General features: G+C 44.6%; 1 protein-coding gene across 1 annotated transcript in view; it reads left to right on the top strand.

Annotated features, from left to right (window-relative positions):
* The window catches only part of CPLX3 (complexin 3), a 121657-nt gene extending 113723 nt beyond the window's left edge, over positions 1-7934 (top strand). Inside the window, exon 3 of the mRNA XM_078685129.1 lies at positions 4940-7934. Coding sequence (XP_078541255.1) covers positions 4940-5158 — 219 coding nt within the window. The 3' untranslated portion in view covers positions 5159-7934. The remainder of the gene's footprint in view (positions 1-4939) is intronic.
* Positions 7935-12353: the final 4419 nt, after the last annotated feature.

Raw genomic sequence — 12353 nt, 5'->3', positions numbered from 1 at the left:
AAACCTCACCTGTTGCTAAGGATAATAATGTCTAGGACCCAACTCAATCTTGCTTTTCCCTCTACATGTAGCATAAGGCTCAGCATATCCTGTACTGAGACAGCGGGGCTGCCTTGATCCTCTCACAGCTCAGTGCTGCTTTTGACACAGTATCCATGCTGTGATTATGCATCTCCTATAACAAGGTGGCATGTACAGCAGTGCTCACACCTGCCTCACATCTTTGACTGACAGACCTCAAGGTGTTCCATTTTTTTCTTTTACTCCCTTGGTTTGACGGTTTGGCTTCTCTCTTATGACCTACGTTGATGACACCCACATTATCATTCGCTTTGTCGATGCTATGGACATTGCGCAACTGAAGTTTTGAGTCTGTATATCCACTCTATAGATGAAAACTGACTTTTACTCAAGCTCAACAGCCACAAAACAGATGTCCTGATCTTTGAATCTGCGGCTCGGGATCGGTCTTCTCCTTCGCTGCCAACTGGGCTAGGCTCCTCTATCCCAGTAAAAGCAGCTAAAATCAGGACTCCATTTTTGATCATTCTCGAATCAAATCAAGATTTTTTCCTCGTATTGCTTTTTTATCTAAGAACCCTATACAACAGTTTTCATCTTCTCTGAGTTTTCCTCTACCGTGAGCTTTCCTCTCCTCCCGTCCAGCTGTCACAAGTCCATAATCATGTCTTGCATAAAATATTGCAATTATTTGAAGTTAGGTTCAAGGACTCAGCTTATCCAATGCCTGCAATTAATACAAAACTGTGCCTGATGTTGTGCTTACTGGCATGCTCTTCCACCTCCTTTTATCTCTCAGCTCTTCACTGATTTCTATTAGCTAGCGTTGTTTGATAAGCCCCTATGTGTGTACCATATGGCTTTTCATAAACACCAACCTATCTTTAAGAGTGACTGCTTCATTGCCTACCATCCAGATTCCTACACTCAGCCTCAGCAAACCCTCTGTATTGCCATCTACATTATGCTTATTTCCCCCAGTGGTGGTGCAGTTTACTTCTGTGCATGTTCTTGGTACAGCTCTCTAGTTATTTTAATGTTCCCTCGGGCTTTGGAAGAAGAGGCTGTCTGACTTTGCAATGTGCAGGGTCTCCTTGGCATAGTAGGCAGATTCCGCCAGTGGATGTTGACTGTGCATAGGTGAATTCATGCCGTTTGATAGAAGAACTACTTAGATGACCGATCTCAGATTCAGGTCTCATATTGTTGCCATTAAATATTTGGACAATTCCCGTTCGTAACCTTGTCTCTGACCCCTCATTACCTGCCTAATTTGTGCTTGTGGATTTTCATTGGTTGTAGATCCATTTCTTGATATTCGGTTCTGCACCGTGTCATTGAGGAGGTATACTGCCAAGAATGAAGTTATCCTACATTGGTTTGTTTGGCAAACTCTTTGTTGACAGTTTTCGCCAACAATGTGTGATTTCTGGCCTTCAGCGCGCCAATTTCTGAAAGGGCTACATTCGGATACGATTCTTAAATTGAAGCACAAGCTAGTGTGCGGCACTAGGATTCAAGACCAACATTCGTAAATTTTAGCACAGATGTGGAACACTAGGACTCATTACCAACATTCTTCAAGAGGTTAGATTATAGCCTTATAGCCCGCTATACCGGATATTAAAGGTCCACTGCAGCATTAAAGGCCCGAGCTAAAGGCGAGGAAATTTAACAAGGCAGTGGGACTTTAATAACCGGTATAGCCCTGCTACGAAGGGCCATAAGGCTATTAGAACATTCTGCCACTAGAGGGCAGAATGTTCTAATAAATAAAACAAAGCCTTCAGGGAGCGTGAGGGTATTGAAATCCCCTCAGGCTCCCTGAAGCCTTTGTTCACAGGCAGAGCTGTGTACAAAGAAACATTGGAATGTTGGAGCTCCGGGCTTATACCAGCAATTATAAGCCCGGAGCTACTCTATTGTTTTCAATGGAACTTCCAACATTCCAATGTTCTAATAAGGAGTAATGTCACATCACGTGTAGCCTTTCTGGTGTGCAGATATACCATATACCAGGCCATACCACTCCCCCACCCCCCCTTTTGGAGGATTTCATATTTGAAACTTGCAAAAATGCCCAGCTGGTACTGGTAAGTTTGATATCTTGGAGTGTGGGAGATGGACCCAATGTATACCTATTCCCCAGTTGCATGTTGTGAGAATCACTTAGCACTCCAACGTGGTAGTAATTGATTAATAGTTTGCAACCAAAATTCTGGTCTCAAATTGTTGATGAATACGGTACGGGGACTTGGGCTGACACTGACCTGGGAGGTCTTCATTTGGGCTCTTCGTCCACCGCAGCCCCTGCGCTGCATTGCTGCAACACTCACCAGGCTCTCTACTTCCCTGCTGCCTGCCGCTTCTCAACCACCGCGGCGAGGCGGCAGACCGGGGACTACATCCCCCAGCACCGCTTGCGCCTAGGAAGGCGTGCATCCTGTCCCGCCCCCGGAGGTGCGCTTAAGGTCAGCGCAAGCCCCGGGGGAGCGGGGGACTTGGGCTGACACTGACCTGGGAGGTCTTCATTTGGGCTCTTCGACCACCGCAGCCCCTGCGCTGCATTGCTGCAACACTCACCAGGCTCTCTGCCTCCCTGCTGCCTGCCGCTTCTCAACCACCGCGGCGAGGCGGCAGACCGGGGACTACATCCCCCAGCACCGCTTGCGCCTAGGAAGGCGTGCATCCTGTCCCGCCCCCGGAGGTGCGCTCAAGGTCAGCGCGAGCCCCCGCGTCGCTAAGCCCGGGCAAAGGGCGGGCCCTCTGTGGCCCTCAGAGGCACGAGGAGGCCGGGACGGGCCTCCCCATTTGGCTTCAACGAAGGAGGAGGTATCGAGTTGTTTTATTTATCCTTCTTATTGATCTCACATTGTACAGTTTCTCTGATTTCCTCTCAACATGTCCATCTGGGAGGAGCTGAATGCCTTGTGTGGTACGAACTACGCCCAGGATGTATCTACCCCCCCTATAGTGGGTAGAGATGCTGATGAGGAAAAAGACATTGACACTGAGAATTCACCTAATGCCGACAAAATGTGCACTAGCCCCTCATTATCTCCCTCCAACCCACCTTTATTATTGCCGATTGAGGCCGTGAACAGAATACCTGACTCCGTATCACCACTTCAATTGACCTTACTGGCCCAGATCGAGCAACTGTTAATATCTGCTTTATCACCCCTGGTCACAAAAATCAACGCCCTGGGAGACAGGTTGACCAGTATTGAAAATACAATACTAAGGAACTATACTCCAACGGAAAAAACTGCTACACCCATCCACCCCATTCTCTCCAGCAAAAATGAAAAGCTCAAGCCTACGACAAGTACGAAAGCTCAAACTCTTGAACCCCTTATGTCTATACCTAATCCAAGAAGCCGGAATATTACTTTTAACTCCGTACCTGTACCCCATAGAGTTCCCAGGACCGCACTTCGGATTAACTTACCTCCAGAAGCCGCCCCCTACGTGGCTGTTCTCTCTGGGGTCCCTGCATCTAGGCAGAGTAAATTTGAAACTCATCAAGACCTGTTAAACAAAACCATTTCCTGGCTACAACAAAACAGACCATTGCCATCTGTTTTAGATGGTGGAATCCTGAGTGTCAGGAGGGTGGGGTGGCTAGGTACGTCGCCCAAAGACATCCCGGGCGACCTGATTTTAATTAAATTCAAGAGTATGAACATTGTCCCCTATCTGCGATCTTCCCTGCCAAAAGAGGGAGATGGCCCCATTTGCATCTGGGACCTGTATGATTTCTATCCTGGCCCCCGACTCCATCCTTCCCTAAGGCAAATGACATTGAACCACAATTCTTGGTGAAAGGGGTTTATAAGAACTTTGTGCCACTAACCATCTACCCTTTTTCGATTTTGCACGTACATTGTCAAATTAGTTTGTTTTTAATAGTTGGATCCTTCTTATTTTGTACATGATATGCTGAGTCATTTATACATGTATGTATTTTCACTTGCTGCTTTTATGGTTTTAAACAAAAGAAACCGAATAAAGCTTATTTTGATTTGATTTGAATACAGTACCTATTTGAGATGAGGCATGCCAACAAACTGCCATTAGCTATACATTTCGAAGCACTTTTTAGGAGTGGTTAGACATCACCTACTCTAAAACGGGGTTAATACATAGCTAATAACTTTTTCTGCAGTTGCAATCCCTCTGATTTTGCAAATCAAGGGTCTGTGATGACTAAAAAGTTAGGTACATCTGGTCCTGATTATTCCGGCTATTCGCAGATCGTACCCCACGAGAACTTGGTTGTTTAGCACAGAATTAATTAAACTACATACAAGCCCCAATGCCCAGCATGATAACATACATCTAGCGCATCACTGCCACGCATTCATCCACATACCACTGCATTCTTCCTTATACAAATGGCCTAACCTCTCCCCATCTAACCTCCTCTGCATGGGATCCAACTTGATGTTTTACAGATCATCTGCTGATACTAACATTTCCTTGACCTCAGTACCTCCCTCCTTCCACCTTGCATCTTTTCTTGCTCTTCTCCTCTCCTCTTCCTTTTGGAATCCCTCTCTTGCCCACTTCTTGTTTCTTCCCCTACGCTTCCTCTTCACTCTCTTTTGCCACATCGCTTTCTTGTCTCCCCCTTACTTCCCTCCCCTCTCCCCTGCTCTGATCCTCGTCCCTTCCCCTTCCCTCATACCGGCTTCTTGTTTCCCCCTACTTTCCACCTCTCTCTACTGCTGTTCTCTCATTTCTCCTCTCCTCATCTTGTACCCCTTATTTTCTCCTTTTCGCTCCTTCCTTTAGTGCCATTCTCCTCTCCGTGACCTTACCGTACAATACTCTCATCTATTCTCCTCTTTCTTTCTCACTAAATGTGCATATCTTATGTTTCACTGAAGGCTGCCATCACTCTTCTCTTTTCTAGAGTGAGCAAGATGAGGCCCAGATCCAGTTAGCTGGGGGTGACGTGGAGCTCCCGAAAGAGCTGGCCAAGATGATCGAAGAGGATGAGGAGGAAGAGGACCACTCCGTCATCGGCCAACTGACCAGCATGCAGAATTTGGACCTCGACTCGCTGAAGGACAAAGCACAGTCAACAATAGAGGACATCAAGCAGTCGGCTGAGAAGTGTGCAGTCATGTGACTCTGCTCTCAGCGGTAGACGTCATGTGAACCCTGTTGTCACCTATGTGACCCTCCGCAGTCAGCTCAGAAACGTGCTCTCCCTAGGAGCCCACTTCCTGTGTCCAGTGTGAGGGAAAGTGACTTCTTATAACTTGACCAAGCTCAATCATTTTGGAGGTGTAGATGGAATCTAAGCCATGTGACTGTCCTACCACTAAAGTAATCACCCCGATAGACCTCCCCTGTCATAAAGTGAGACCCATCCCACGAGTTTGTTTTGTCTTCCCAATAATGTATTACAAAAGTCTACTGTATCTGCTGTGACACCCTTCCACAATTCTTACCCCATTCTGGAGTCAAACTCTCTACCAAGCCAGAAGGGCCAGTTGGCCCTACTAGTTTGCATTCAGATTAAGCTGATGATCGTGGGTCGTCATCAACAGGCGATTCCTAGAACTATCTATGATCACCATTTTCCAGCATTATTGCTGTCAAGCACAAGGCAGTCTCTCTGGCAGTCTGAGTTCTCTGAAGCAGCCTGCTGCTGCACGTGACACTGTGAAAGTCAATCCTTAACATAACATGAAGTTCAGAGAGGTTAGTAACAGTCCACCCCACCTCAATGCTTAGCCTAATTTTGTGACATGTTAATTGATAACCATGTCATTTTAAGCCCCATCAGCTGAGGATCATGGTGTCACTAACTTACTGTTAGTCATTTCTCTTTGTTACTGTTGTAACAGAGCATGACTCTGTGAGCATTGGTTCAGTCTTCCTCCTTAAATACAGATAGTTTCCATGTGAAGGGGAACACAGGGATATCAAGACTGGATACTCTTTAAGGTGAGTTTGAAAACCTTGAGGAGGGGATTACCTTTAGTCTCTTAATACTGGGCCACTAGAAAGCTACGCTGATTACTGGATTACATACGAGGTCCTGATTCATGAAGCAGGCCAGATTTAATTATTGGACAGTACATCTTCAGATGGTCTGGTCTCTAAACATTCAGTTCTAGCTAGATTTTAGCAGGGGCGGGGCCAATTCACTGAGCAGGCAATGCAGCAGGGATGGGACCAAGTCACTAAGGGGTAATTTAGCAGTGATGAGACCAAGTCACTAAGGGTTAATTCAGCAGTGATGAGACCAAGTCACTAAGGGATAATTCAGCAGTGATGAGACCAAGTCATTAAGGGGTAATTAAACAAGGGTGTGGCCAAGTAGCTGAATACAATTGGGGCCCAGTGGTTTGTCGATTGATTTACCAAGTCATTAAGTAAGATTTTGACCATGTCACCTAGCAGGAATTTTGCCAAGTACCTGAACAGGGGTGTGGCCAGGTCACCTAGCAGGAGTGTGGCTTATTCACTGAGGAGGGGCGTGTCTAAGTCACTGGCAGTGCTGTGGCTAATCCACTGGGCATAAGTCTAACCAAGCTAATGGTCACAAGACGTCATTAAGCATGAGTAGGGTCATGCCATTGAGCAGCTGCGTTGCCAAGTCATAGATCAGAAAGATAGCAAAACTACTGAGAAGGCACTTGGCCAAATCAGTAAGACTGGATGTGATGACATACCTAAGCAGAGGTATTGAGAAGTCACTAAGCAGGGGCATGGCCGTATCATGTGCGGCGTAGTAACTGAAGTAACTGAGGACTGGTTTAACCAAGTCTCGAAACAAGTACAGCCATATTAGTGAACAGAGGTGAGACCAATTCACACAGAATGGGTGTGGAGAGATCAAAGGGGAGGGGACTTGTCCACGTCACATAGAAACTAGGTAGCCAAGTAACTAAACTGATGTACAGTCCAGTCCCTAAGTACAAGTGTAGCGGTGTCACCAAGCAAAGGTGGGACCAAGTCAGTAAGAAGAGGTGACTATGAGTCAAAGAGCAGGATTGTGGCCAAAACACTAAACACTAGTCTGAGTCACTAAAAAGCGATGTGGTCAAGCCACTTTGCCTGGGGCAAAGCCACACCGTCACCAACATGGGCCAGTTAGTCATTGACCGCTATGGCCAGGCTACTGAACAGGAGTATTATTAAGTCACTTAATAGAAATGTGGCCAAGTCACTGGGCTGACAGGTAGCCAGGCCACTGAGCAATGGTGTAGCCAATTTACAGAGCAGGGATGTTACCAAGTTGCTAAGCCTGAGTGTGACCCCTTCACCGGGATGTAAGGTGATGAAGCTACTTGTGGCTAAGCCTATGACTCATATGTGTAACCGAGATCTCTTTGAAGGAACTCACAGTACCCAAGATAAATGTGCCCCTGATGGAAGAAAGGTTCTTATACCTTCTGATCATCAGAACAACCTACACCAATGCTCTGGCTTCCTAACATGTGCTACAGCGGCCCACAGGGGGTTCAAAGGCCCACCTGGTGTAAACACTCCTCTCTGGCACCTAACTATTGTGGACTCCATTACCTTACTGTCTTTAATCCAGATTTGTGTGAAATGAGCTGTGAGTGGTTAGGTGCCCCAGTTGAACATCTCAAACACTGGGCCTTTAGTGGGGGAAGAGTGCAGCACGCTGGCTGCTGTTGTGGTAGTTGAGTCCCACCACAGTGGGATTTATTCCTTTTGCTTCACCCTCCCACCTCTTCCTAGTGCCATCAATACCCCACATCAGCCCACACCTGCCCCCTTGGGAAGGAACCGACACTGAGCTCTCCATGGAGCCAGAGGACTGAATATCTCCTGTTGTCTTACCTGCAGAAAGTGAACCCGCTGAGACTGCAGTCCAAGTCGCAGCTTTGTTTTTATGTGTTGAATAAAAAGAAACTGTACTTTAATTCTATGATTTTCAGACTTGTATATGTGGAAAGAAAACCCCGCTGATACTGGCATATCTTAGCCAATCAAATGGGAGGATGGGGGGTGGGGGAAGGTGATTGGAAGGACTGAAGAGTGAGTATGAGCTTTCCCAATCAGCAATGTGGTATATTCAACCGAAATAACCATTGGCAATGCAACAAGTCTGTGTTATAATTCAAAGTGTCTCTTCAGGCACTCAATTATGACTCGCCCGCCATGTACCCTGTCCCTCATACTTGTACTCGTCCATTCATTCACCCATTAACTGACTCATTATTGCACTCCTCCACTCACCATTCAAAATAATTCACACAAACACACCAAGCATGTACTATATATATTAAAATAATAAAAACAGAATTAAGAAAAAAGGCTGACACCTAAACATAATGATCCTACGCAATATCAAACCGGTTAAACACATGAACATAAGCAGTGAGTAGACACCTTAGAATACCATACCACAACACAACATGTGTATTTATAAAGCACACGTTCACTCAAAGGGCATCTTGGTGCTGAATAACAGATGTTTATTGTTATCCAACTCAATGGTACTCATTTTATCGACCTCAGAAGGATGAGTGGACCCACCAGGATTTGAACCTGTGGCCATGAGGTCAAACACAGGCCACTTTAGTAAATGCATTAGTCCGCTAAGCCACCAGATCTGGCATCGAATAACATTGTACTTAGTGTCTCTTTGTTTTAAGGTTTGAACACGGCTGTTACCTTTAGAAGCAACATGTGTGCCATGGCGGGACAGTAAAACATTGATACTCTAGAATAAATACTATTCAAAGATCGTCACTCAGGAACCATTGCAGTGGGCAGCCATCTTGCAATGGTATTGTGCATAGTATATCATTGTTGTACAGATCCAAGATGGATGACCTATTACTTCTAAATGTGGCAACAATCTTAGCATGGTAAAACAGAGGTAACTGAGCAGAATATATACCAAGATTGCGACACCCAGGACACTGATCGAATGAACATCAAACCCAGTAGCAATCTGGAAAGTTGCTAAGTGCTCTAAAAAAATGCAAACACAATAAAAAAAGTAAAGAAATGAAATGGAAATCATAAAAGGACGTAATTGAAAACTAAAGGATTGGCCCTCCAGCCCAGCCTCTGAAGTGCATTAATTTTCAGGTGAAAAAGAACATGTGATCTGGGAAAATGCCATCACCCATAAGGTAATAGTCCCCACAGTTGAAGTGGGCTGACCATTGCCGAATGCTGTGGGCTGTCGTGGACAGAAGCAGGTTGTGAATGACTCTCGTACAAAGCAGTGAATGAAGAGGGCTGGTACAATGCCCTCTATGAAGGGGTATGTATGTATGTATTTTAAATGCATTGTTCTGATTATGAAAGCCTGACAAACAGCTAACGCTGTGAATCTGGATCGAATAGGAACTTTAATGCACACACAACTAAATACTATGGTTATAATTACAAATGTGCAAAATTACAGTTGGCAAAACAATGTACAACCGCCTAAAAGTGTCTAGTGTACATTATCATAGTGCAAATATTCTACCCATAGGATTTGTTAGAGGGGATAATTAACACCGAGGGGCATATAATCAACAACTAGCGATATTTATCGCTTAATGAGCTTAGTGATATTTTTTTTATTCGCCACGCATCGCCGGATTTTCTCGCAGAGATAACGTGCTATTATCAACGTTTATGCGATAAAATATCTGGCGATAGCGGCTCAATGCGTGAATATCGCTGGAAATCAAGCGATATTCAGGCATTAACGCCAATAGGGTCTTAACCTGAATATCCAACTTCTATTGGATATACAGGTTAAGAAGTGGTCTGAGCAGGCGTTAGTTTTTGGCGATATTCGCGCTTAGCGCGAATTTTTAAATCGCTGTGCCTGCGTTGATAATAGGCGATAGCGATGTTAGCGACTGCTTGTAGTCGCTAACAGGTTGGGTACGCCCACTTTGCATGTCATTAGCGATAAATATCGCTGACATACAAAGCGGGCCCCAAACCGCTCGCTATCGCCTACAAACTGACGCTAACTGCTGTTAGCGGCAGCTTGCTAATAGGGCGATGACATTATCGCTGCTTTAGCAGGAAAAAGTCCCGCTAAAACGGCGATAAGGCCCTTGATAATATGCCCCCGGATTCCTTGCCAACTACTGTCAGATTTGCATACAAACATTAAATCAGCGTAATAAACAACCTAGCCTTAACGGCATATTGACTTTAACTTATGCTTTTCACAATTAGTCAGGCCTACTCCCATGAGCATTGTCGTGCCATCATAAGGAACTCAGGCCTTCTGTGTTGAGTGAAATACAAGCACTCTGTTTCATTGGAAGCCCACATATCACCCCAATCAAAAGTGTGTAGTGGGGACGGTCAACAAGTTGAAGATGAACATGTGGGCACAGTCCTCCCCCCTCAGGATTGCGTCTTGAAGCATTTTTCAGGCATTTATATAATGTTTGTCCACAGCTCTGCTGCCACCCATGAAATGTGGTGCAATGATGGGAGAGGCTTGCGTCTATGTAGAGATGGCCATTGTCTTTGAGGTTATTGGAGGTTCTGAGGTATTAGTGGTGCGAGTGGAGGGAGAAATATATTCCCAAAAGTCAACAACATTTTTGAAGCCCTTCAAATCCATCCAAATATTGTGTCTATAAAAGAGCTTGAGAAAAGCTGACAATACATCAATGAGACCAGCGCATAACATGAAGACTGCGTCAGTTACAGGCTAAAGGCTCAATTTCTATGGGATAACTCAGGAGTCCGCGTGTCAACTACTGTGAGTACTGAACGTAAACTGCATGTCATACGTTAAAGTGCCAAGAAGACAGTTTAGGGTGTTGACGCACTTGGATGTGTGTATCCACATGTGCTCAGGTTTTATTTGTATTTATTAGCTACTTGATATACTGTGAACCTTTCTCCAAGAAGCAGCAGAATGCTTTACAGAGACTATTATCATCATCAACTCTATTCGTTTTTATTAATAAAATCAAACAAGTACAATAGAAAACTTTGATGCAGACATACATAAAATAACCAATGTGAATAAAGGAAAACATATCGTAAATATTTCATCTTTCGACCTCACTCTTGGTTTATAGATAACGAACAGCTTTATATACCCCCACAAGAAACGTTGACACATTATGACAAACTACGTGAGAATCTAAAAGTTGCAGAAATAAAAAGGCTGGCCTATCCTGATTTACAACGAAGATGTGCATACAAAGGGTATATCGTAACAATGTGCAAGGTATTGCATTTGATGGCAAATTGCATGTACATAGTGGGGCTCAGTATACTTATGCCACTTCCCATCGGTGTACAACAGCTGGGGGAACAAAGTCAATCTAAAAAAACTAAAAAGATCACGCTCAAAAATAGACATATCATAAAGGAAATATTGCTAAATTTCGGATACAGATTTGACCTTGATAAAATTGCGAAATAGGGGCTTGGTCAAAGACACAGCTCCCCTCTCAGTTTAAGCTGGGGAGTCTCCTTAAGTCACGCAGGGCCATATTATCAAGGCTGGCGATAACATTATCATCACTTTCGCTAAATCGGCGATAATGGGCTTGATAATATGCCCTTGTGAATTCCCAGAGAAGCCCATGTTCACACCAGAACCTGGGCTTCTATGGGAATTTACAAGGGCGTATTATCAAGCCCATAATCGCCCCTTTAGCGGCAGTTTCCTGCCGTTAAAGCGGCGATAATGTATCACCGGCCTTGATAATATGGCCCGCAGTATCTTGTTTGGTAATGCTGGACGGGTTAAAATATAATGCAGGCCGGTCTAGATGTGTGAAAGTCTCTCTGCTATACACCAGCCAAGGAGTTTGGGCCACACAATCCAATTTCATGCAATCTATCATGATTAATCTGTTTGAATCTAGCACATCCTTTAGCCAGACATTATACCAGAGCAAGAGAGGGTGCAGCCGAATGTAATCTACAATATAGCAAATGCCCAGCTCTTCATGAAGGATTTCTGTGGGGATAAATTGACCCAAACCCAAACGTCCTCTGAGATATTTATTTTCTGCAATCCCCAGGGAATCTATATTTACGTAGCCCAAAATTTCACTACCAAAAGAAGATATGGGAATACACTTGGCCCGATAGATATACAGCATAATTTTTTAGTGACTTTTGATTCATGCGAGAGGAAAATTCATTCACCCCAGCACAAGCTCTTATAAGATTGCCGGTGTTCTTCTTGAGTAGAGGTTGGCAATTAAGTTTTGAATTTAATAAAATGCCTAGATAGGTGAAGTTGTCAACCGTAGATAGTGTATGACCCTGGACATAAAAAATTGCACTTTTCATTTTCTTCGGATCGAGGGTCATTACATTGAACTTGTTAAAGCTGGTACGTA

This window comes from Lissotriton helveticus, chromosome 3_2, assembly GCF_964261635.1.
Source record: "Lissotriton helveticus chromosome 3_2, aLisHel1.1, whole genome shotgun sequence".
Taxonomy (NCBI): domain Eukaryota; kingdom Metazoa; phylum Chordata; class Amphibia; order Caudata; family Salamandridae; genus Lissotriton; species Lissotriton helveticus.
Note: the sequence above shows the minus strand (reverse complement) of the source record. Positions and strands in the feature narration are given on the sequence as shown.